The sequence below is a fragment of the Canis lupus genome, chromosome 1, assembly GCF_011100685.1.
Source record: "Canis lupus familiaris isolate Mischka breed German Shepherd chromosome 1, alternate assembly UU_Cfam_GSD_1.0, whole genome shotgun sequence".
Lineage (NCBI taxonomy): Eukaryota > Metazoa > Chordata > Mammalia > Carnivora > Canidae > Canis > Canis lupus.
Genome location: NC_049222.1, coordinates 111,147,760 through 111,174,114, shown reverse-complemented (window position 1 = coordinate 111,174,114; position 26,355 = coordinate 111,147,760). Strand labels below are relative to the sequence as shown.

The following is a 26,355-nucleotide window of genomic DNA, read 5'->3' as shown; positions in this document are numbered from 1 at the left end:
TATTATTATCATCACTATTATCAGACAGCCTGTAACAGTGGTTCTTAGACCTTTGTGTGCATCGGAGTCACCCAGGGAGCTTGTTAAAGTAGATTATTGAGGCCTCCCTTTAGAGTTTCTGATTCAGTAGGTCTAGGATCGGCCCAGAGAGTTCTCATTTTTAGCAAGTTCCCAAAAGATGCTGAGAACCACTAGTCTGGAAGGTCCCTCAGGCACTGCCGTCCAAAATTCAGTGCTGCCCAAGAAATTGCAGAATCATGGCTAAATGACAACATCCTCTCTCTCTTCTAAATCTGCTGGGATTTGGAGGGCAGGGACTGAGTCCTGTTACTGTGAAGACTCGGTAGCCCCGGTGGACTGGGGCTGGGCCTCTGTCTAGAGGTAGAGGCTGTGGTGGAGGAGGCTCTGTGGGTTCTCTAACAGGTCTGAGAGTTTGGACAATGGTGAAAGGTGGGGCATGGCGTTGGAGAGAGGTACTGCCCAAGCACTAGTTCTGGGCAGGAGCAAGGCTGAGGTTTTTTTCTGGCCCAAGATCTTTGGTTTCAGTTGAGAGTAATTTGTGATGTCATCTCTTCAATAAATATTTATTGAGTGCCCGTTCTGTACCTCGTCCTGTGCTGGGCAGTGCTGGGGACTCAGCCGTGACTGAGGCAGCCCTGACTGTGCCCTCACGGGTTCCCTACCTAGATGTGGAGGCAGGCACATATGCAGTAAATTAAATGTGGATTATAAAATGTGATAAAGGCTCTGTAGAAGTCTTGGGGTCATTGATACCTAACAACAGGGCAAGGATGGGAGAACTAATGCTGTGATAGGGCATTCATTCTGATGGACTCATTCCCTCTCCCTCATTCTGATGGGCTAGACATGTGTATAGATGTGTCCCCTATTCTGAGGTTCTCACAGTTTACAGGAGGAGACAGGTAAGAGTCACTTAACATAAAGTCTTGTCAAATTCTAATCAGTGCTGTGAAAATGATAAAACAAAGGCACGTAACCACAAGCGACTGGAGCTATCTTAGGGACCAGGAGGCTATTTTCGATAAAGTGGTCAGGGAAGACCTATCTAGTAGGTGACATTTGAGCAAGGACCTGAAGGAGGAGGAGGAAGCCATGCAAAGAACTGGAGGAAGAGCATTTCAGCAGAGAGCAGACTGTGCTAAGGCCCTGAGGCAGGAGAGACAGCTAGTTTTCTGTTCCCATGCAGCCCATCCTGGCTGTCTGTGGATGGTGGGAGTTTGGGGTGGGATGGAGTGTTATTTGTGTTGAGCCCTAAATAAGGAGAAGTTCCCAATGTTTGTTGGCTGAAAGAGGGTTTTTTTTCAAAGATTTATTTATTTATTTGAGAGTCAGAGAGTGCACAGAGGGAAGGGCAGAGGGAGAGGGAGAGGGAGAGAGAGAATCCTCTAGCAGACTCCCCACTGAGCATGGAGCAGATGTGGGCTCTATCCCAGGACCTCAAAATCATGATCTGAGCCAAAATCAAGAGTTGGCGACTCAACCAACTGAGCCACCCAGGTGCCCCCAAAAGGGGATTTTTTTTTTTAATTTTTATTTTTTTTTTTTTTATGATAGTCACAGAGAGAGAGAGAGGCGCAGAGACACAGGCAGAGGGAGAAGCAGGCTCCATGCACCGGGAGCCCGATGTGGGATTCGATCCCGGGTCTCCAGGATCGCGCCCTGGGCCAAAGGCAGGCGCCAAACCGCTGCGCCACCCAGGGATCCCCTAAAAGGGGATTTTTATATAATAATGCTATAGCTAAGCTTTATGGAAGGGCTAGGGTGGTCAGGCACAGTAGTAAGCAATTTATCTGTGTAATTCTGAACCTTCATGTTCACTCCTGAGTAAAGAGCTCCGACCTCATTTTATAGGGAAGGACTCAGAGAGGTTGAGAGACTTGCCCAAGGCTACACAGTCAGTGAGTGACAGGGAGGATTCTAACCAACATCTGTGTGATGCTACACTCCATTCTCTAAAAGCAGGTCTGCCAACCTCTTCCTTTTATAGACAGGGGAACTGATGTCTAGAGAGGGAAAGTGGGTTGGTTACCCAAGTCCATAAAATAAGATCACCCAACACTTTATCCAAGAGCAGCAGCTGCATTTATGCAATGCCTACTATTGTGGCAGTTCTAGGTGCTTCCCACATATTCACTCATTTAATTTTCACAGCAGCCCAATGAGGCATGATTCCTGTGTCCATTCTACAGATGGAGAAACCAAGGCACAAAGGGGTTAAGTGATGGGCTCAGGTATCTCCAGTTAGCAAGTTGCAGAGCCAGGACTTGAACCAAGGCAGTCCAAAGCTCGGGCCACTGCTGCCTGGGCCTTGGTTTTGGTTCCCCCATGCAGCCTGGGAGCTCCTCAAGGGTCCAAAGTCGAAGTCATCTCTGGGTCCCCCCCACGTCATTATCCAGCACAGATGCCTAAGTTGAAGTGCCTGGAGGTTGGCCCTGCCAGGGATCCATAGCCTGTCCCTTTCTTCTCTCCCAGCTTCAGTGTCCCCAGCTGCCAAGTGGGGGTATCTTCTCTACCCTGATGACTTCACAGATCACACGAGATAAGGGGAGCAGGAAAACTGCTTTCTGAGGAGCAAAGGTCTGGCAGCCAGGAGCCACTCCCTGAGAGTAGAGGAGGAGGACGGGTCTGGCAGTGGGGCAGGCTGGTGTTGATCAGACAGTGGCCAGCGACTGGCACAGGCAAGCCTGGGAGGGGCCTCTGGCCCTGGCCTGCCCTACCTTGCTGTGTGACCCCAGGCTTGCTTACTCACTCTGGTCTTCCCCTCGTCCTGTCTATGGAATGACGGGAGGTTTGTTTCGATTCCTCCATGACCCCTTTTAGGACTGACCTTTCCTGAGGAGGTGATGAGGAGGCTTCCCCAGCATTACTGTTACGAGCACCCTCAGGGGGCAAATCTGGGGTGGTAGGTGAGCGTAGCTGAGAGACTAGGCCAGGATGCAGAGCAGCCGATTGCTTGGAGGTGAAGGATTGGCTTCTTTGGATCTTCAGATACCAGCCAGTGACCCTTGGGTCCGATGATGGGCTTTAGGGAGAGAACACTCCCACATTTTAGAATATGGGAAGTATAATTTTTTCCTAGTGATAAGACCCTTGGCTTTTGTGGATCCCCAGTGATACTTTGTAATTCTTGGTCTAAATATTTTTTAGAAGGCAGTTGAGGGTACCCTAATCCTGGGACCTCAATATTGGGAGCTGAAGGGAGGGTAGCCCAAAAGAGTGAGATAGGGGCTGGAGTTTAGCACCCCAGGGAGTCAGAGCCCAGTTTCCCAGAATGGAGGAAAGGGGAAAGGGGGAGGGTTCCAGGCAGGGATGGGGTTGGGGAATCTGTCTTAAAAGATGAAAGCCTTGACTAGTTTCTGGACCTCACCTTTCTCTTTCTCTTTCTCTTCCTTCCACAGATGAATTAGGTAAGTATCACAGGGCAGGCCTTGGGGGGGAGGCTGAGGAGTCCCAAGTGCTCACAGTGTGGGATCTGGGCCTTCCTTGCTGTTGGGCAGGGGGGAGGATCACAGTGTGACTTCCAGGACTATTGGAGAATTTTATTATTTTATTTTCTTAAAGTATTTTATTTATTTACTCATGAGAGACACACAGAGAGAGGCAGAGATACAGGCTGAGGGAGAAGCAGGCTCCTTGCAGGGAGCCTGATACAGGACTGGTTCCCAGGACCCTAGGATCACAACTTGAGCCAAAGGCAAACCCTCAACCACTGAGCCACCCAGATGCCCTTCTTGGGGAATTTTAACCATTACATTCCCAAAGTAATAGCCCTACTTGATACTTAGAAAAGATTCCTCACATCAGCTGCGTTTAGTGTTACTATTACTATGAGCATCCTTAATTCTTTTGGTGAACTGTACTGAGCACCCACCGTGTGCCAGGCACTGTTCTAGACACCGGGTATTCAGCCATGAACCAAACAAGGCCCCTACCCTCCTGGAGCTGACACTTTAGTGGGAGAGACAGTAGGACAAGGAGAGGTGACATATGAGCTGAGACTGGAAGGATGGGGAGCCAGTGTGTATTGAATGGAGGGAAGCATGGAATAGGCAGATGGCGAGCAAGCACAACACCCCAAAGAGGACGAGGCTTGCTGGGAGCAACAGAAAAGAGACTGGAGTGGGAGGAGGGGGGTGGCAGTGGTGGGAGGTGGAAGGCCCAGGACAGCAGGGGCCAGTCCATGCAAGGCTCTGAGGAAGGGCTCCGGGGTGTGGGCTTGTGTTTGTTTGTTTTCTGACTGAATAGTTTGGGGAGGGTGTTATATGGGAAAGATGTTGTCTTTGACCCTTAAGGGAGATGGGAGCCATGGGAGGCATCTGAGCAGAGTGGGGACAGGGTGTGACATAAGCTACCTCTGGCTGCGTGTGGGGGAACAGGAGCAGTGCTTCAGAGGGGGAACGGTCAGGGTGGACCAGGATGGAGGCAAGGGTGTGGGGAGAAGTTGTGGGAGTGTAAATCTGTATTCGAGGAAAGAGGCAGAAGTTCAAGGATGGGGAACAGATGTGGAATCGTGAGCAATTAACAAAGATGTGCAGGCTTCCAGCTTGAGCACTTGGTGGATGGTGGTGCTGCTTTCTGAGGTGAGAACTGCTCCCACAAGCTATTCTTATTATTAAAAGGGGCGAGATGGAGGCAGGGACACCTGTTACCTGGCCCTACCTTTATCCAGGTGAGAGGTGATAGAGACATGAATTCAGGTGCTGTTAGGGAGGGGAGTGGACATGGGTGCAGAAGGAGAAACGAGGCCCACCCCCAGGTTTCTGGCTTCAAGAACCCGAGAGCTGTTTGCAAGGAGGGAAGGGGCTTTTTGAGGGTTCAGAGCTAGCTGCCCGTCCCCCTCCCCCTCACCCAGGCTCGGCCCACAAGGTAAATGTCTTGAAGAAATGAATGGAGGGGGCAAGGCCGGCGGCACAGGTGGGCGGGCTGGTCATCAGGCCTTTCCTTCTGTAATCAGCGTCACCCCAAATTTCTGCTTCTCCCCACAGAGATCATCGACGAGTACATCAAGGAGAATGGCTTCGGCCTGGAGGGGGCGCAGCTGGGCCCGGGCGAAGGGCTGCCGCGCCTCGTGTCCCGCGGGGCGGCCTCCCTGAGCACCGTCACCCTGGGCCCCCCGGCGCCCCCGCCCCCGGCCACGCCGCCGCCCTGGGGCTGCCACCTGGGCCGGGTCATGCCCCAGGCCCCGGGCCCCGGGCCGCGGCCGCACCTGGTCATCACCGAGCAGCCCAAGCAGCGCGGCATGCGCTTCCGCTACGAGTGCGAGGGCCGCTCGGCCGGCAGCATCCTGGGGGAGAGCAGCACGGAGGCGAGCAAGACGCTGCCCGCCATCGAGGTGGGGCCCGGGCGGGGTCTCGCGCTTCGCCGCGCCCGAGATTCGCGCGCTTGCGTTTATCGTGTGTTTTATGGTGGTTATTATTACTGCCGTTGCTGTTGTTGGAGCGGATACTACTAACACCTGGCCCCGCATTCTAAAGGACATGCCAAGAAAGGCCTCCTTCCGGGCAGTTGGCCGTATTGATCAAAATTCTCATTGCCTCCAGGGCCACAAGGGAGGCCCTAATCATTAGAGTGGCCAGGTTTGAATCCCTGTTCTGCCATTTACTAGCTGCGCAGCCTTGGGCTGGTTATTCAGTCCCTCTGTGCCTCAGTTTCCTTTTCTACAAAATGGGATAATAATAATATATACATTATTATATAAATTATTATATACAATATATAATATTATATACATTATTATTATTATTATTACTGGGAAGTGTGGATGAGTTCGTTACATGAGCCAAGGGCCTCTAACATGTATGTGCTCAGGAGAGTCGATCTGCTGGTATTGCTGGTGTTAGGATTCTTATCATCATGCCTTACAGGCCTGGCCATTCCACTTCTAGGAAATTGAGGATAAAGATATGCCAGCCTCTGGGCGGAAAGAGGGATGTGCAAGGTTATCCCTTGAAGCCTTGTGTAAAGAATTGGAAACTGCAGAGTTCATCAGCAAGACACTGGTGAACGTCTGTCTACACATTGGAATCCTACGCAGCCATGACACGTATCTCTGTGTGTGTGTGTGTGCCGATAAATATAAACACATACGGTTCACACAGAAAGATTTTAAAATGAAGCCATCCCCTAGGTACCAATGTGGAACCATCTCCAAGATATGTTAATAAGCTAAAAAAATATTGAGGCACAGAACCCTTCTCAGGGGATTATACATTTTGTGTTGAAAAGAGGGAAAAATAGGGTTCTATATTTGTACTTGCTGGTATGTGCATATAGAAGCTCTGGAAGGAAAAACATAAATAAAAGTCATGACCTTTTTTGGTTGGGGGAGAACTGAAGGGATAAGGTAAGATTTATTTATTTATTTGAGGGAGATAATGTGTGCGTATGCACAGAGTGAGGGGTGTGAGGGGCAAACTCCCCACTGAGTACAGAGCCCAATGTGGGGCTTGATCTCACGACCCTGAGAGGACCTGAGCCAAAACCAAGAGTCATATGTCCAACCGACTGTGCCAGCCAGTTGCCCCCAGAGGTGACCATTCTTATCAATATCTCGTGTATCTTTCTGGGAGTAGTTTATGATTATACAGGCAAATATGTACATGTGTATGTACAACCGCCCCCCTTTGTACATAGAGAGGAGTATAATGTACATACTGTTCTGCGCAGTGGTCTTTTTTGCTTAAGAATGTACCTTTTTTTTTTTTAAGATTTTATTTAATCATGAGAGACACACAGAGAGAGGCAGAGGCACAGGCAGAGAGAGAGGGAGAAGCAGGATCCATGCAGGGAGCCCAATTTGGGACACAATCCCGGGTCTCCAGGATCACACCCCGGGCCGAAGGCGGTGCTAAACCGCTGAGCCACCGGGGCTGCTCTTAAGCATGTATCTTGAAGGGGCACCTGACCTCAGTCTGTAGAACATGTAAGTCTTGATCTCAAAGTTGTGAGTCTGAGCCCCACATTTGGTGTAGAGATTACTTAAAAATTTTTAAAAGATTTTATTTATTCATTTATGAGAGACACAGAGAGAGAGGCAGAGATATAGACAGAGGGAGAAGCAGGATCCATACAGGGAGCCCGATGTGGGACTCAATCCTGGGACCCCGAGATCATGACCTGAGCCAAAGGCAGACGCTCAGCCGCTGAGCAACCCAGGTGTCCCAAGATTAAACTAAAAACAACAACAACAACAACTACAAAACCCTAAAACTAAAGAAAAACTTAACTAAAAACAAACAAAAACCTAAAATTTAAAACTTAAAAAAAAAGAAGAGAGAGAGAGAGAAGAATGTATCTTGGAGCTCAGCTAACCTTAGCCTGTCTAAAGCTGTCCCATTCTCTACCATTGAATTGCGTTGCATGGGTGGGTGCTCATTCACTGTGTAGGTCCTCTATTGGTGGGTATTTATGTTGTTTGCCATCTCCTACTTTGAGCAAAACTGTAGAGAACGACTCTGTTCATCTATTTCCTTCATGTCACACAAATAACTTCTGGAAGTGGAATTGCTGGTCAAAGGTAATTTGATAGATATTGCCAAATTGTCCTCTGCGAGCGTTGTACCCATGACTGTTTCTCCTAGCTGGTGTCTGAGAGGCCTGCTTCCTTACGCCTCCCCAATACAGAGCCTTTATGTGCTTCTGGATCTTTGCCGAAGTGTATATTGAGTCTGAATTGTGTACCAATGATTCCACTAGCCCCAGGTTCTGGCCCAAGCTGCTCCCTGGCGTCTGGCCTCCTCCCTGGTCATCAGCTCCCAGCGTCCTCTAAATTTCTCCTCCACAAGGTGGCTGGAGGGGCCCTGTTAAGTTACACATCAGCTCTTCTCCCCTGCTCAGAATCCTCTCTTGGCTGTCTAGTGCCCTCAGGAGGAAGCCCAAGCTCTTCCTTGCACCTCTAAGGCTCTCCCTCTCTGACTCCTGCTGCCAGTTCCCACCCAGCCCCTCCTCACTCACCACCCTCCAACCACTAGGCCTTTGCTTATGCTGTTCCTCCTACCTGGAGTGTATTCATCATGCAGCCTGGTCATCTTGTATTCATCCATGAGGCCTCAGCCCACCTCTGAGAAGCCTTCCCTGACCTCCCTACCCTCATGGTCCGAAGCAGAACAACCCCATTCTTCCTGCAGGAAGCAGTCAACATACTGCTTATAAAGATGGATTTTAGAGTCAGAAAGACATGGGTTTTAGTATTAACCAGCTGTGTGAATAATTGATGCTGGTCCAGTGCTTCTGCTGGCCTCAGTGACAATTTTGTCATCTGTAAAATGAGGCTGGAGTTCCTGCTCCCACAGGATACTATGAGGAAACCAGGAAGGTGGCCCAGCACCAGCAGTGAGACTCCCTATATGCAACAAGGTAGTTGTTATTTGATTTGGCTCCAGACATTGTGGCCAAAGCAGCACTCAGAGTAGAACATCTTGGTCAAAAGAATGGTTTGCTTTGAAATGTATATTCCATCACCGGATTTTCAGGAATGGGGCAACTGTGATACATTTTGTAGCCCCTTATTTATCTTTAAGGATTTCATTTAGTTTTCCAATTGACAGGTTTTTTTTTTTTTCAACTTTATGTCCCATCTTTTTCTTTTGAAAAATTTAAAACACACAATAGATAGGAATAGTGCAGTGAACATGCCTGTTGCCTATTTACTTTTGGTCTTTCTCTCCCTTTATATAGACATTTATAGAGGGAGATTTGAAAGTCGGTTGGAGATATGATGATTCCTCACCCAGAACGTTTTGATGTATGTCCCTCAAGAACAAGGATGTTTTCCTACAATATAGGAGCTATATAATCCTATCACCCATCACCACACTCTAGAAACTTAATATTCCTCCAAGGGTATTATCCGATATTAAGTCTATATTCTAATTATCCCCCAAATATTCTTTTTTTAAAAAGGTTTTATTTATTTATTCATGAGAGACACAGAGAGGGAAGCAGAGACACTGGCAGAGGGAGAAGCAGGCTCCCTGAAGGGAGCCTGATGTGGGACTAGATCCCAACACCCCAGGATCATGACCTGAGCCAAAGGCAGATGCTCAATCACTGAGCCACCTAGGCGTTCCCCTTTTTTTTCTTTAAACATTTTATTTTTAAGTAATCTGTACACCCAGCATGGGGCTTGAACTCACAACCCCAAGATTGAGAGTCGCATGTTCCACAGATTGAACCAGCCAGGCATGCTCCCCCCACGCCCCTAGCACTCTTGAGAGCTATTCTTCTTGTTTACTTATTTAATATTCAGTCCAGGATCCTATGCTGCATTTAGTTGGCAGGTCTTGCTATGGCCTGAATGTGTGTGTTCCCCTAAAATTCATACGTTGTAATCCTCGGCCCAGGGTGATAGCATCAGAAAGTAGGGCCCTTTGAAAGCACTGAGGTTATAAGGGCAGAGCTCTCATGACTGGGATGGATGATTTTATAAAAAAGACGCCAGAGAGCTCTTGAGCCCCTTCCCCGGGGCGAGGACGACACAGCAGGAAGGCAGCCTTCACCAGAGCCCCACCACGCTGGCACCTTCATCTCAACTTCCAAACTCCAGAACTGTGAGAAATAAATGGCTGTTACTTACATGCCATCTGATTCATGGTATCTTGTAGTAGCCTGGACAAAAGAAGACAGATATCTTTAGTGTCTTTTGACCTGTGTTAGTTTTTCCATCTGACTTTTGACATGTGTTTGGACATGTGGACACGGGCGGAGGATATGAGAAATTGTCGAACGTCCTGCATTCTGTGTTTGATGACTGTTTCTTGGTGAAATCAGATTGTGTGTCTCAGGGGGAACACCCCAGTGGTGATAGTGTGGCCTTCTTGGTGTCTCACATCAGTAGACATGGGGTGGCCGTTTGTCCTACTCTATGATGTCGAGTTACATCCTGTGGTTAAGGTGGTATGTTAGTCTGCTTGGGCTGCCATAACTGCCTACCACAGACTGGGTGGCTTGGACAACAGAAATGTATTGTCTTACAGCTCTAGAAGCTAGAAGTCCAAGGCCAGGATGCCAACAGATTTTATTTCCTCTGAGGTCTCCTTGGCTTGCAGACAGCCTTGTTGTTGCTGTGCCCTCACTTGTCTGGTGTCTCCTTGCATGTCCAAATTACCTCTTCTTATAAGGACACAGAGCATATTGGAACAGAGCCCATCCTAATGGCCTCATTAATTCAATCACCTCTTTATTTTTTAAAAATTATTTTAAAAAGATTTTATTTTATTTATTCATGAGAGACACAGAGGCAGAGACATAGGCAGAGGGAGAAGCAGGCCCCCTACGAAGAGCCTGATGTAGAATTCATCCCAGGACCCCGGGATCACGACCTAAGCCAAAGGCAGATGCTCAACCACTGAGCCACTGAGGCACCCTTCAATCACCTCTTTAAAGACTGTCTCCAAATACAGTCATATTCTGAGGTACTGAGGTTTAGGGCTTCAACATATAAATTGCAGGGGGATGCACTTTGGCCCATAAGAGCTAGTGTCCAGCAGGTCTCTTTGTTGTAAAGGAACAGCTTTCCTTTGTAATGAGTATCTTATCTGTGGGGTGATACTTAGAGGCTGTGTTTTCCCCAACAGGTTATTTCTGCATCTTTCCAGGCAATTTCTCTGGCTCGCTGTTGGTTTTGGTTTCAAACAGTTAGAACAGTAAATATCCAACAATAGGAAATGACCTGGCTCTGAATCTGGTTTCAGGATTTAAAAAAAAAGATTTAATTAATTTATTCATGAGAGACACAGAAGAGAGGTAGAGACATAGGCAGAGGGAGAAGCAGGCTCCCCATGGGGAGCCTAATGCAGGACTCAATCCTAGGACCCTGGATCACACCCTGAACCAAAGGCAGACATTCAACTGCTGAGTCACCCAGGCCTCCCTGGATTCAGGATATTTATTCCCATCATTCAGAGCAGAAAACTGAGGCTCAGAGAGAGGAAGTTACATCCTCAGGGACACAACAAGTTTACTGTAGTAATTACTAAGTGCTCCTATGCACCAGGTACTTAGTAATACCCATTCTACAGATAAAGACAGAGTAGAGAGGTTTATCATGCAGATGGCCAGTGACAGAGACTGGATTTGGCACCAGGTCTGACTTATTCCAAGGCATTGTGTGATATCTTACAGATGAGAAGCTTTCAGCCCTGCAGTTCTCATGAATCCTGAGACTGTTGACTCTGAGCTTTTCTGAATCTCCTAATATTACAGTGCAGAGCTGATTAAATGAATAGCTTCAACCCTATCTGGCTCACTGAAATTTATATACAATATTACATCCCTCTACTCATAATCATCCCCCAAATCCATAATGCCCTAACTTTAATATGAAGGAGAAAATAAAAGGAAAATAATACAGCATAATAATCATCTTTATTTCAGTGTGTAAATGCTCAGGCACAGCCCTAAGGACTCATAATAAAGGTGACAGTTGCTTGTGACTTCATTAATGCAGGGGCCCCCATTGGCATCCTGACCCAGCTGTGTGGATTTGGTGAATTAAATGCCGTATGGACAGGGTTGCAGTTGGTGATGGGATCTTCCAAAGTGGCAAACAACCCTCAGTCTAAACAAAATCAGCGTTCCTTCAATTAATATGTTGGCCACAGTCCTTGAAAATTCAGTGTATTTTTAAATTATGGGGAAAGGACTATGTGTGTAAAACAGCTAGGTTCTTCGCTCTGATCATTTTAGTATATGTGCTGCCGAAGTGAGCACTTGGCTTTGATCATTTTAAACAGGTTTGTCCCCAATGTGAATGTTGGCAGGATGATCAAAAGTCTTGTAAGACTTGTGTGGGACCATCCCTAGTATTGCAGGCTGTGTGGCATCTCTGATTCCAGGTCCTGCCTACTGTAGGCTGTGGGTCCCTAAGTGTCAACCCACATCAACCACCCCCATATTCCAAATGCCCCCTAGAGGGCGATACTACCCCAAAGAGATGCACTCATTTTATCTATCTATCATCTATCTATCTATCTATCTATCTATCTATCTATCTATCTATCTATCTATCATCTATCTACTTACCTACTTACCTACCTACCTATTTATTGTTTTTAATAGGTAGGCAAGGGCTTTAGAAGTTCAGAGCAGGGTTTATAGGATCTTTGGTGCCAGCAGGGCCCTGTGGGTAAGCCAGGAAAGCCAAGTGGGTCTGGGCCCCATCTAAAGGTCTGGTTTCTATCTGCTGCTGCATGTGGCTGTTGAGCCCCAATTCCAGCCCCAGGTGCCTTAACTTCCTTTTTCTTTATTTATTTTTATTTTTAAAGATTCTATTCACTCATTTGACACAGAGAGACCACAAGTACGCAGAGTGGCAGGCAGAGGGAGAGGGAGAAGTAGGTTCGCTGCCAAGCAGAGAGCCAGATATGGGACTGAATCTCAGGACCCTGGGATCATGACCTGAGCCCAAGGCAGATGCTTAACTGACTGAGCCACCCAGGCACCCTGCTTCCTTTTTCTTTAAAGAGAATCTGGAAATCTGAAATAACGGATATCTCATACTTTTTATTTTTATTTTTATCTTTCTAAAAGATTTATTTATTTTAGGGACGCCTGGGTGGCTCAGCGGTTGAGCCATCTGCCTTAAACTCAGGGTGTGATCCCAGAGTCCGGGAATCAAGTCCCACATCGGGCTCTCCCCTCAGGGAGCCTGCTTCTCCCTCTGCCTGTATGTCTGCCTCTCTCTCTGTGTCTTTCATGAATAAATGAATAAAATCTTTTAAAAAATAAAAAATTAAAGATTAAAAAAAGATTTATTTATTTTAGAAAGAGAGAGGGAAAGAGAAACTTTAGCGGACTTGGAGCTGAGTGGGGAGTGAAGTAGAGCTCCATCCCATGACCCTAGGATCTCAACGTGAGGTGAAACCCAGAGTCAGAGGCTTAACTCACTACACCATCCAGGCGCCCCTGTCTCATAGTTTTTTAAATTCAGGCTCCAAATTTTCCCCAAATTTGAACAAAACTTTTCATCTTTTTTTTTTGTAGTCTTAAAAAAAAAGGCTTACTGAGGTATACGTTACATTTACAAAATTGCACATATTTAATGCATACATTTTGATGAGTTTGGATGAAACATTTTTAAAAAAAGACTATTTATTTGAGAGAGACACAGAGAGAAAGGCAGAGACACAGGCAGAGGGAGAAGCAGGCTCCATGTAGGGAGCCTGATGCGGGACTCGGTCCCAGGACCCTGGGATCATGACCTGAGCCAAGGCAGAAGCTCAACCAGTGAGCTACCCAGGCGTCCTAGATGAAGCATTTTTTAATTACATAAAAATGGAAAGAATAATACAATGAGCATCTGCGTCCTTAACCTGTATTGGCCAGTTGACAATTTGCCACGCTTGCTGTATCTGTCAATCTCCACCATACAAACGTATGCGCATGCACTGATATGTACACACATTGCTTTTGCTAAACTATTTCCCTGTGAGTTGTAGATGCAGGACTCGATCCTCAGACTCAGGATCACACCCTGAGCTGAAGGCAGATGCTCAACCGCTGAGCCACTCAGGCGTCCCTGATAGCCATCTTTTTATTGCCTTTCATGACACTGATTTTTTTTTCTCACATGATGACCCTCGATTTGGGCTCATTTGAGGAATCACAGTGGGATTCAGGTGACATACTTCTGGAGGGCTGTCACAGAAGTGATGTCCTGCTTTCCTATTGCACCCCATTAGAGTACCCAAGTCACTTTGGCCCTGCATTGGTGATGCCAACCTTGATCACCTGATTTAGGTGGCATCCACTGTGGGTTTTCCACCGTGAAGGTGCTTTCCTTCCCTGGTCTTTAGAAAATTCTCTGTGGTACTCGAAGACCCTGTGTGGATGCAAGTTTTTAAAACTCATAGTGGCCAAGGAAAGCACATTTGTGGGGCAGCTATCATGTTATGAGGCCCCCAAGCCACCAGTCAGAAGCCTCTGGTTTAGGATCTCAGAGGGGTCTTAAGCAAACCCCTTTCCATCATCCCGGGGGAGAAGGTTGGGGAGCTGTCAAAGGAGGCCCCAGGGAGTTTGGATGGGTGCAGGTGTCTGCCATGGGACCCCAAAAATGCACCTGTCTCCCTGCAGCTCCGGGATTGTGGAGGGCTTCGGGAGGTGGAGGTGACCGCCTGCCTGGTGTGGAAGGACTGGCCTCACCGAGTCCACCCCCACAGCCTCGTGGGGAAAGACTGCACCGACGGCGTCTGCAGGGTGAGGCTCCGGCCTCATGTCAGCCCCCGGCACAGGTACTTGACCCCTGACCCCCAACCCTTTATCCCAGGTCATGGAGATATGGAGGAGCTGAAGATCGCCTGGGGAAGTCTTAGGGCAAGAGACTGCTTGGCTAGATTCTCCCCACTGCATTTCCTAGATGGGGAGACCAAGGCCAGGCCTGGGGGTGGTGGAGGGGCATGCCTAGGTCTGGCCCCCTGCTGTACCCACCTTCACACACTGTTATATTTATTCCCACTTTGTTGAGGTGGAAACTGAGACAGAGGGGAGTAAAGGAGCACAGATAGCCAATGGCAGAGCAGGGATGTGACTCCAGACCTGACTTAACTGCAAGATCATTCTTTCTTTCGCTTGATAACTTATACATTCTTGATAGATAAAAAATTAAAAGGTTCAGAAAGACTGTACAGTGAAAAATACATTTCCTTCCTTCCATCTTTGGTCGTGCAGCTGTCAGTGTCCCTTCCTGGAGGCAAATAAAAAATGCTATGCATATATATTTTTTTCTCCCCTTACAAAGGGTAGCAGACATTTGTGCCTCGTTTTTTTTTTTTTTTTTTTTTTTTTTTTTTTTTTTTTTTTTGTGCCTCGTTTTTACATTCTAGTACATCTTGGAGATCATTCCTGTAAGCATTTAGAGCTGCCTTATCTTTTTTCTTGGCTGCATAGTATTCCAATGTACAGCTGTACACCATTAATTGGAGAAGCCCCCTAGTAATGGGCCCTCGTGGTGGTTCTAATATCCTGTGGCCCTATTACTAGCTGTGCTGTAATGCATAGCTTTATGTATCTATCATTTCTTCTCTAGGATAAATTCCTAGAAATGAACTTGCTAGCTCTAAGACATGTATACTTCCAGTGATTTATAAAATTTATAAATCAAGTGATTTATAAATATAGCAAAGATGTAAGATCCATTAGAACAGGGATTTTGTCCCTTTTGTTTCTTGCTGTGCCCCCCAGTCCTGCCTAGCATGGTGCCTGGCATACAGTAGGGGCTCAGGAAATATTTGGGGAATGAATGAATGAATATTGCCATATTGTCCTTTGATATGTAATTGCTGGAGCAATTTGTGGTTTCCACCCATCATGGGTGAGAGTGCCTGATTCTTCACAACTTTACCAGTGGAGACTATCATCAAACATTTTGATCCTTCTGTGTTAATGAGCTTTTTAAAAAAATTGGCATCACATTGATGTTTAATTTGCAATTTTATTATTATAAATGAGGTTGGCCAGTGTTTTCATGTGGTAAAGATAAAATGCACTCCCAGGTGCTCAAGAATCCCCATCATTCCTGAGGTTTAAACAGCAGGCCCCTCCTAATGCTGGGGCCCCTGAGACTATGAGACCCAAGGCAGCATCTGCCGGAGTCCTCTTGTGGTTTAGGACTAGACCTGCCTCTTCCAGAGTACCTCCCTTCACCTATTTTCCCCCGTCCCCATTCAGCTTTAACAATCTGGGCATCCAGTGTGTGAGGAAGAAAGAGATTGAGGCTGCCATTGAGCGGAAGATTCAGCTGGGCATCGACCCTTACAATGGTGAGTCCCTGAACCTAGCTGAGCTGTCTTGTCCTCCTGAAACCCCTGCCCTATCTACTACCCCATCCCCTCACCTTCTCCAGATCCACTATCCCCTCAGCCCCATCCCTTCCCTCCCTCCTACCTCCCCATCAGTGTTTCCGTCCCCCACCCTCAGCCTTCCCATATCTCTCCTACAGCTGGGTCCCTGAAGAATCATCAAGAGGTGGACATGAATGTCGTGAGGATTTGCTTCCAGGCCTCATATAGGGACCAGCAGGGACAGATGCGCCGGATGGACCCTGTGCTTTCTGAGCCTGTCTATGACAAGAGTGAGTCTAGGGTGCTGTGTGTCTTAGGATTGCTATTGGCCACAGGTACTGGAAAGCCCATGTACAATGGCATGAACAAACAGGGAGTTCTTTATTTTGATTTGTCTCATGGCTAAGTCTGTTCGTGTTGATTCAGCTGCTCAGCAGTATCATGGCACTGGTTCAGCTCTGTGATTCCCTTGATTGTGAGCTGGTTCCCACAGTTCCAGGTACCATGTCTGTGTTCCAGGCATGACGGGTAGTGTCACCCTGTATGGTGTGGAGGCTGTACACTGCCCAATTCCAGTGGTCAGCATGTATTAGGTAGCCTATGGAAATGAGGCCTCCTTGTATTGTAGAGTGCACAACCTGTACCACTATACCAGGCAATTCTAGAGAAGAGGCAGCATGAGTAGTAATACTTTTCTTTTTCATACAGAAAATAATATATTCCCCAGAACCCCCCTGGTAGACCTCTGCTTATGTCTCATTGGCTAGAACTTGGTCTCATGGTGGCTGCTAGTTGCAAGGGGGTCTGGGAAAGCAAGTATTTGGGGTTTCCATCCTCAACAGAGGGATATATGCATAGAAGAGGAGATTGGAAGGGCTGTTAGGTTTTAGCAGCCTATAGTGACTGCCACAAGCATCAAAATGGGGAGGGAAATTCATCCATCCAGGGCTTTTATGGGTGCAAGTGATAGAATTCCAACTCAAATGGGCTGAAGGAAAAAAAAATGGGCTGAAGGAGAAAAAGAAGAATTTGTTTGTTCCGTTAACTAAAAATGTCCAGAGGTAGTTAAGTGCTTCAGGTCTGGCTGTTTCCAGGTGCTCAGTGATGTCATTAGGGATCTCTCTGTTTCCATCTCTCAGCTATAGTTCAAGTTCGAGTCATTTTTGGCACAACCCTCCCATGGTGGGGGCCAAATGGCTGTATGCAGCTCTAGGCTTATATCCTACCACCTTAGAACCTCTCCCTGGTACCTAAAGATTGCTTCTTTTACCCGATATTTTTGGTTGGAGTCTCAGGTCTCTCTCTTATTGGCCTGATTTTGGCCATGTGCTTCTCTCTGACCAGTTAGCTATGGCCAGAGGGAGTCTGTGTTCTAATTGGCCATGTTTGAGGCACAAGGTCACTGCTGAGCTAGGGAGTAGGTTCAGCCCTACCCAATCCCATGACTGAAATGAGGGGGGAGTGTTTCCTAGAAGGAAAATTGAGGGCTCAACAGAAGAAGGGCCAGGACTGCTAGATAGGCAAAGCCTTGGGTGTCCACTATGGATTAATCCACATCTAAGAATGGTGTTGACTCTTGACTCCACCCAGTCCCCTCTGAGGTCTGACTGTCGCTGGGTCTCAGTTTGGGTGGGACACTCACTGGGTCTCAGCATGGAGGACTTTTGACTGTCCACAGACCCCTCTGTCTGAGCATCTTCTTTTTCTCCCTGGACCACAGGTCCTGGGAGGACTGGGCGCCCCTGGCTTCTCCATTTCCCATCTCTGCATGGCATGGGGTGGGCACCCATGGGGTCCCTGCTGAGGATTTGATGGCTGAATTCTCAACTTTTCTTACATACGTCTCCTCTTGCCCTTTCCTAGAGTCCACAAACACGTCAGAGCTGCGGATTTGCAGAATCAACAAGGAGAGCGGGCCATGCACGGGTGGGGAGGAGCTCTACCTGCTGTGTGACAAGGTGCAGAAAGGTGAGGGATCTGGGACAGCGCTTGTGTATGCTGGCGAGTGGGCAAAGTGGCATTGGGCAGCTTGCCCTGGGACTCCGGAAGCCTAAGTAGGCGGGAGCGGGAGGCGGAGCTGGTTAACTGGGACTTTGCAGTGGAAGGATCCAGAACCCCGGCTGTGGAGTCAGACTACAACAGTCGATTGGTTTATTCACTTATGGAGCTGCTTACTCACTCATTCATGTACAAAGATGGAGAGCTGTGTCTGCTGGCCCATGCTGGGTGCCAGGCAGCATGAGCTGATGGTGGTGATTGGGGGGGTGGGGGCTCTTATGGAGTTTGCATAGGTAAATGCTTTATGGCAGCTAGGTAAAGGCTACAGATGAAGAAAATGGAGAATGGAGAATGGAGATGAAGAAAATGTATCTCCTTCACTTCATGTCTATTCAGATGTCCCTTCTGCAAATAGGGTTTTGAAAAAACAGATGTGGGTGCCCAGGTGGCTCGGTCAGCGGAGGAATAGACTCTTGATCTCAGCTCAGTTTTTTGTTTTTTTTTGTTTTTTTTTTTTTTTGTAGGATTTTATTTATTTTTTCAGGAGAGACACGCAGAGAGGCAGAGACATAGGCAAAGGGAGAAGCAGGCTCCCTGCGGGGAGCCTGATGTGGGACTCGATTCCAGGACTCCGGGTTCCTGACCTGAGCTGAAGGCAGATGCTCAACCACTGAGCCACCCAGGTGTCCCCTTAGCTCAGGTCTTCATTTCAGGGTTGTGAGTTCAAGCCCTGTGTTGGGCTCCATTCTGGGCATATAGCCTACTTAAAAAACAACAGCAACAACAAAACAACAGGTGCATCCTGCACTGCCTGGCTGGAGAGAGCCTTGGCTCTTACTGTATATATACTTTCTGTATCCTTTGCATTTTTTATCCTGACTCTACTATAAATAACATCACCACCAAGGATATAAATGTCCTTATTATATGCCAAGCTCTGTTATATGCACTTTCTACACCTCACTCATTAGATCATCTGATTGCCTAATAGTTCTAGAGGTAGATCCAATTATTACCTCCCTTTCATAGATGAGGAAAGTAAGGCACAGAAAGGTTAAGTAACTCGCACAAGGTCACACAGCTAGGCAGGTAGACACAGCATTTGAATCTATGTGGCCTGTGCTCATAATCATTCTTCTGGGAGGAAAAGTAAAAAATAAAGAGAGTTGCAAAACCTCAGGAAGATGGAGAAAAGAGAAAAATAATTCTGAGAAAGGGGATAGGGAGGAATGGCTGGAGGGGTTGTGGGCGCAATTTTACTAAGTGGGGCCAAGGAGATACCATTGGAGCCATGACTCTCCATGTGACTCTCTGGGGAAGAGTCAGCAGAGGAACAGCAAGTACCAAGGCCCTGGGGTAGGAGCAGGTGTCATTGTTAGAGAAACAGTAAAGTCAATGGGACAAGAGGGGAGCATAGTGGGAGAACATGTCACAGCCTCAGGGATCTCTTCCGATCCTTTCTCATGCTCTGTGCTTATATAGCTAATGTCTGTCTCCCCCATTGGGTTATATAGGTCAGGGCTGTCCTGGTTAGCAACTTTGTTCCCAGAACTACCCATTCCAGGATCAAGCACCCATGAAGTTCTCAGGAAAAAAAAAAAAATCTTTACTTGCTCCTTTTTTTTTTTTTAATTTTTTATTTATTTATGATAGTCACAGAGAGAGAGAGAGAGAGAGAGAGAGAGGCAGAGACACAGGCAGAGGGAGAAGCAGGCTCCATGCACCGGGAGCCCGACGTGGGATTCGATCCCGGGTCTCCAGGATCGCGCCCTGGGCCAAAGGCAGGCGCTAAACCGCTGCGCCACCCAGGGATCCCTCCTTTTTTTTTTTTTAAGCTACAAATTCCATTCTTTAAAAAACATTTTTATGGGATCCTTGGGTGGCTCAGCGGTTTAGTGCCTGCCTTTAGCCCAGGGCGTGATCCTGGGGTCCCAGGATGGAGTCCCGCATCGGGCTCCCTGCATGGAGTCTGCTTCTTTTTCTGCCTGTCTCTGCCTCTCTCTCTCTCTCTCTCTCTCTCTCTGTCTCTCATGAATGAATAAATAAAATCTTAAAATTTTTTAAATTTAATTTTTATGTATTTATTTTAAAGATTTTATTCAAAAAAAAAATTAAAAAAAAAAAGATTTTATTTATTCATGAGAGACACAGAGAGAGGCAGAGACATAGGCAGAGGAAGAAGCAGGCTCCATGCAGGGAGCCCAATGTGGGACTCAATCCCAGGACTCCAGGATCACACCCTGGGCCAAAGGCAGATGCTCAGCCACTGAGCCATCCAGGTGTCCCTTTAAAAAAACATTTTTAAAAAAGCATTTAAAGTGTACAATTCAATGGCATTTAGAACATTAACAATGTTGTGCCATCACCACTACCTAGTTCCAGAACATTTTCATCACCCCAGAAAGAAACTTCACTTCCCATTTCATATAAGCAGTCACTCCCTATGCTTCCCTCCTCTAACGACTAATCTGTTTCTGTCCATGGATTTGCCCTTTCTGGACTTTTCATTTAAATGGAATCCTATGATATGTGGCCTTATGTATCTGGCATCCTTCACTTAGCTTAATGTTTTTAGATTCATCCATGGGATAGTATGTATCAGTGCTTCCTTCCTTTTCATGGTGGGATTATATTCTATTTTTTTTTTTTTGAAATATACATCTTCTATTTCTTTTTTTTAAGATTTTATTTATTTATTCATGAGAGACACAGAAAGAGAGAGAGGCAGAGACACAGGCCGAGGGAGAAGCAGGCTCCATGCAGGAAGCCCAATGTGGGACTCGATCCAGGGACTCCAGGATCACTCCCTGAGCTGAAGGCAGGAGCTAAACCACTGAGCCACCCAGGGATCCCCAGGATTATATTCTATTGTATGGATATATAATTTGTTTATCCATTCATAAATTGGTGGACATTTGGGTTGTTTCCACCTTTTGGTTATTATGAAATGTTGCTATTAATGTTTGAACATTTGTGTGTAAGTTTTTGTTTGATCTCCTGTTTTCAGTTCTTTTGGATATATGTCCAGGTCAGGGAGGTTCTTATAAAATTTTGAGTGAATGAGCAAATGGAGATGGATGGCTCTTTTGTGCTGGGCCCTAGTGCTAGGCAGTGCTGGGACACAGCAGTGACAGACACAGGCCCCAGCTTTGCTCTCCAGGGCTGCCAGTTCAGTGGTGGTGGTGGGGAGGTTAGGGAAAGAAACACAAATTACAATTGTGAGTTATGCTGAGAAGGAAGAAGACAAAGCATTAGAACTGGGTGAGAGCACTAAAACAACAAGAAGACCAGACACGGTCTGGCCACCTTGGAAGGCTTCCCAGAGGAAGTGATATTTGAGCCAAGATCTGAGGAATGCCACAGAGATTGTTAGGGTCCTGGGAGTTGGGGCCAGAGCAGGGAAACTGGTCCAGGTGTGTGCAAATAACTAGAGGCAGATGTCAGTCTTGTTCTATTGTTCGTTCACTGGCCGGTCTCGGACTGGTGGCTTCACTACCCTGAGCTTCTGCTTCCTTATCCCTCAAATGAGTTGGTGTTAGGTTGAGACAGGCTCTCAATTACCCAAGAACTACACTATAAAGAGTTAGCATTTACTGAGAATTTCTGAGTGCCAGGCCTGAAGCTAGTACTTTGTGTAATGCTAATAAAAGTAATCATACCTGGGGTACCTGGGTAGCTCAGTTGGTTAAGCATCTGCCTTTGGCTCAGGTCATGATCCAAGGGTCCTGGGGTTAAGCCCTACATCAGGCTCTTTGCTCAGCAGGGAGCTTGCTTTTCCCTCTCCCTCTGCTTGCAGCTCCCCCTGCTTGTACTCTCTCTCTCTCTCTCTGTCAAATAAATAAAATCTTTTAAAAAAAGTAATCATACTTAACGTGGACTGAGCACCTTTACTTGGAGTGATTCAACTAATCCTCCAAGCAACCATGTGAAGTAGGTACTCTGATTTTGCTTCTGCTTAGGTGAGGAAACTAGGCCCAGAGATATCAGGTAACTTCCCCAAACCCTTGGGAGATGGTGGTGAAGAGCTCTAGCCCACTTGGATTCCCATCTTGCCTCTACCACTTGTTGGCTTTGTGACCTCGGACAAGTGACTTCACCCTTTCCGTGCCTTTGCTCCCTCTATATAATGGGTTTCCTCAAGGTACTTTTTTTTCATAAGATTGCTGTGTGACTTAGAGGCAATCTCTGTGTGTCTAGACAAATATAAAGCCTCAGTAGATGGAATTAGTGTGAAAAGAGGCAATGCAATAAGATAAGAAAAAGAAATAATGGGCAGTATAGCATACTGGATCCTGACTATCCTGCTACCAGCTGTGTGACCTTGGGTAAGTCTCTTTACCCTTCGAAGCCTCAGTTTCCCCATATTTAAAGGGGGTATGTAAAAGAGTTAACATAGAAGGTCTGAGACTGTTATCCTTTGAAAGGCCTGTGTGCAAGGTTGATGCTTGGCTGGTTATTGGGAGCTTGGATAATGAGAGGGGCTCACTGTGCTTTAACTATATGAACAAGGTGGTTTGTGCTGAACACCTGCTTTGCTTCTGGGAGTCTGAAATTTTGATATAGGCCAGGCAGAGGGTGCCTATGTAACCAGCCCCCAATAAAAACCCTGTGTACTGAATCTCCAGTGAGCTTCCCTGATAGACAGCATTTCACATGTGTTGTCACAGTTTGTTAATGGGGTGGGGAAGGGATTAACATGTTCTCTGTTTCCACTGGGAAAAGACTCCTGGAAACTTGTGACTGGTTTTCTCTGGACTTCACTCCAGGCATCTTTTCCCTTTACTGAGGATGCTAGGTATCTTTTTGCAGTAATAAATCATGCATGAGTACAATTATAGGCTGAGTCCTGTGTGTCCCCTTAATGAATCACTGAATCTGATGGTGGTCTAGGGGGACTTCTGACATGGTGGCGATATTAATTCTGTCTGTCTCTCATGTTGCTAAAAGGATTAAATAAGATAATATATTAAAAATATGTAAAACACTTAGTGGCTGGCACACAGTAGGTGCTCAACAGAAGGTTAACTGCTGCTATGATTAGTTTTATTCTTTTTTCTTAAGATTTGTTTTTTTTAAGATTCTATTTATGTATTCATGAACTACACAGAGAGAAGCAGAGATATAGGCAGAGGGAGAAGCAGGTTCCTCAAGGGATCCCAATGTGGGACTTGATCCCGGGACTCTAGGACCACACTCTAAGCCATAGACAGACACTCAACCATTGAGCCACCCAGGTGTCCCAGATTTATTTATTTGAGAGAGAAAGAGTATGTATGAGCAGGGGAGGGACAGAGGGAGAGAATCTTAGGCAGATTCCTCACTTCCTTAGCCCCCCTCCCAATATGGGGCTTAGTCTCACGAACCTGAGATCATGACCTGAGCCAAAACCAAGAGTTGGACGCTCAACCAACTGAGCCCCTCAGGTGCCTCTATAATTAATTTTATTCTTAAGGATATCAATATTGGGGGCACCTGGCTGGTTCAGTTGGTAGAGTATGGGAATCTTGAGCTCAGAGTTGTGAGTTCAAGCCCCATGTTGTGTGTGAAGCTCATTTAAATCAAATGGATGTAATAAAAAAAAAAAACAAATGGATGTAATAAAACTTAACATATATATATACATATACACACACACACATATTTTTAAAAGAATATCAATGTTGGGATCCCTGGGTGGCGCAGCGGTTTAGCGCCTGCCTTTGGCCCAGGGCGCGATCCTGGAGACCCGGGATCGAATCCCATGTCGGGCTCCCGGTGCGTGGAGCCTGCTTCTCCCTCTACCTGTGTCTCTGCCTCTCTCTCTCTCTCTCTGTGACTATCATAAATAAATAAAAATTAAATAATAAAAAAAAAGAATATCAATGTTGATTTGGGGGAAGGCTGAATGAGTTGGGGGCCCGGTGGGCCAGTGCCCTGGCTCAGCTGACGTCCCCACTTTCCCGCCAGAGGATATATCGGTGGTGTTTAGCAGGGCCTCCTGGGAAGGCCGGGCTGACTTCTCCCAGGCCGATGTGCACCGCCAGATTGCCATTGTTTTCAAGACACCACCCTATGAGGACCTGGAAATCGTTGAGCCTGTGACCGTGAACGTCTTCCTGCAGCGGCTTACTGACGGGGTCTGCAGCGAGCCTCTGCCCTTCACGTACCTGCCTCGGGACCATGGTAACCACGGCAACCCAGGGTGACCCATTGCCCAGAGACCAGGTGTCTGGCCTAGAGGGGACAAGGGAAGAGGCAGAAGTAAAATGCAGGCTCTTGACTGCACAGGCTGGGTTCAGTTCCTGGCTCTACCTCTTACTGGTTGTGTGACCTTAGCCTCTCTCTGACCCTGTCTCCTGTGTAAAATGGAAGTAACAGTACATAGCTGATGGCATTTGGGGAATATTTGATTATTTCTCCCCTCAGCTTGCCTCCTCATGCCTGGCCCTGTACTGAGTGGTGCTGAGGACACAGCAGTGACCAAGATAGCCCCAGCCCTGCTCTCATAAGTCTCACAGTCCTATTGTGGGGATAGATTTGCTCGGAGGACTCAGATTGCTCAGAGTGGGCATCTGGTCCAGGCTTGGGGATTAGGAAGGGCTTCCTGGAGGAGGGGATGACTTAGTTGAGGACATGGGGATGACTAGGCAGTTGTCCAGGGAAGTGGTGGGAGTTGGAAAATAGTGTTTCAAATAGCTAGAATAGCAAGTGCAAAGGTCCTGAGGCAGGATTGTGCCTGGGATGTTCCAGGAACAACAAAGAGGCCAGTGTGGCTTGAAGTGAATTTGGGTTTCATTCTGATTGAGATGCGGACATCTATTTGCATTAGTTGGTCAAGAATTAGAACAGGTCAATGACTTCCTAAATGGTCTCTATAATTAATTCTTAATTATTATTATTGATGGATAATGTTGCCCCTGGTATCTCCTGAACAGACAGCTATGGCGTGGACAAGAAGCGGAAACGGGGGATGCCTGATGTCCTCGGGGAGCTGAACAGCTCTGGTGTGTCCCCTCTGCCCCTTTCCACATCCTGGGAGGGGATGGCTAAGCCCTAGCCTGGGGAGGAGGGGCTGTGAGGGTCCAGGGGTCCTCATCTCTGCCTTCCTTCAGATCCGCATGGCATCGAGAGCAAACGACGGAGGAAAAAGCCAGCCTTCCTGGATCACTTCCTGCCCAACTCCAGCTCAGGTGGGTTGTGGTTCCCCACTTAGGGCAAGCCCCTGCTCTCTGAAGTGGGATGAGGGTGAGCTGCAGCCCTGCTTCTGGCCTCTTCAGCAACCCCCCCCCCCCGCCCTCCCGCCAAGAGGTCCCACAAGGCCAGGAACTCACATCTCAGGCAGCAGCATGAAGTACATGAAGTAGAAAGTACAGTTCTGGATACCATTTGGAGGAGGCTCGATGTCTCCTGGGCCATTCACTTGCTGTGTGACCCTCACCAAGTTGCTCGACCTCTCAGGGCCTCAGAGACTCCTCTGAAAAGTTTCACCATACACCTCCCTCATTGGCCTTTTAGATTTTTTTTTAAAGATTTTATTTTATTGGGGATCCCTGGGTGGCGCAGCGGTTTGGCGCCTGCCTTTGGCCCAGGGCGCGATCCTGGAGACCTGGGATCGAATCCCACATCAGGCTCCCAGTGCATGGAGCCTGCTTCTCCCTCTGCCTGTGTCTCTGCCTCTCTCTCTCTCTGTGACTATCATAAATAAATAAAAATTTAAAAAAAAAAGATTTTATTTTATTATTCATGAGAGACACAGAGAGAGAGGCAGAAACACAGGCAGAGGGAGATGCAGGCTCCATGCAGGTAGCCTGACGTGGGATTCGATCCGAGGTCTCCAGGATCAGGCCCTGGGCTGAAGATGGCACCAAACTGCTGAACCACCCTGGCTGCCTGGCCTTTTAGATTTTATTGCATTTCTTTTTATAGACACTATATAATGGGTACATAGGTGCTTTGTGTATGTTTACTCATTGAATCTATACCATCACATCACTTCCCCCCTCATTTTACTGATAAAGAAACTGAGGCCCGGGAAGCTGAAGTCTCTTAGCCAAGGTCACATACTGCATTTGCGGTGGAGCAGGGACTTGAACCTGGGCATCTATACAGGTAGATTAGTGATACAATATTATGTGGAACAGATAGCAGGGGGTAAATGGTAGATAAATGGGAGGGGTTGTCAGAGCCAACCAGCCTTAATTCAGAGCCTGTCTCTAGCCCAAACACCCTCTGGCCTGTTCTACCCCTGCTTTCATCTTAACTCATATGCCAGCCTCTGCTTCCCATGAACTGCAGCCTTATCTGGCTGCCATCAGAAGCCTCCCCAGCCGCTGACCACTAGCTCTAACAGTGCTGTCCCCTAATACCCCAGCTACCCCAGGGCACCCAGCTCCCAGCCAGCCACCAACAGCCAGCCACTCAGAGTCTGCTGAGCCTGGATCACTCCAACCAGTCCCACTGTGGAGGTTTCAAGTATCACCTGTTGTTCCCCCTACCCACTGCACCTGGTAACTAATGCCCAGAGCTCTACCTATAGCAACAACCAATCCTAGCCCACTTCACCAGTCTTCAATCCCCAAGT

The 26,355-nt window shown here is 47.2% G+C and overlaps 1 protein-coding gene across 2 annotated transcripts in view; it reads left to right on the top strand.

Annotated features, from left to right (window-relative positions):
* RELB (RELB proto-oncogene, NF-kB subunit) overlaps positions 1-26,355 on the top strand; it is a 30,051-nt gene that overhangs the window by 1,577 nt on the left and 2,119 nt on the right. Inside the window, exons 3-11 of one of the 2 annotated variants that reach the window (XM_038528609.1) lie at positions 3,420-3,428; positions 5,007-5,353; positions 14,092-14,249; positions 15,685-15,776; positions 15,956-16,087; positions 17,661-17,765; positions 23,742-23,957; positions 24,710-24,778; positions 24,887-24,964. In XM_038528609.1, coding sequence (XP_038384537.1) covers positions 3,420-3,428; positions 5,007-5,353; positions 14,092-14,249; positions 15,685-15,776; positions 15,956-16,087; positions 17,661-17,765; positions 23,742-23,957; positions 24,710-24,778; positions 24,887-24,964 — 1,206 coding nt within the window. The remainder of the gene's footprint in view (positions 1-3,419; positions 3,429-5,006; positions 5,354-14,091; positions 14,250-15,684; positions 15,777-15,955; positions 16,088-17,660; positions 17,766-23,741; positions 23,958-24,709; positions 24,779-24,886; positions 24,965-26,355) is intronic. The other variant, XM_038528610.1, reaches the window with a different exon arrangement.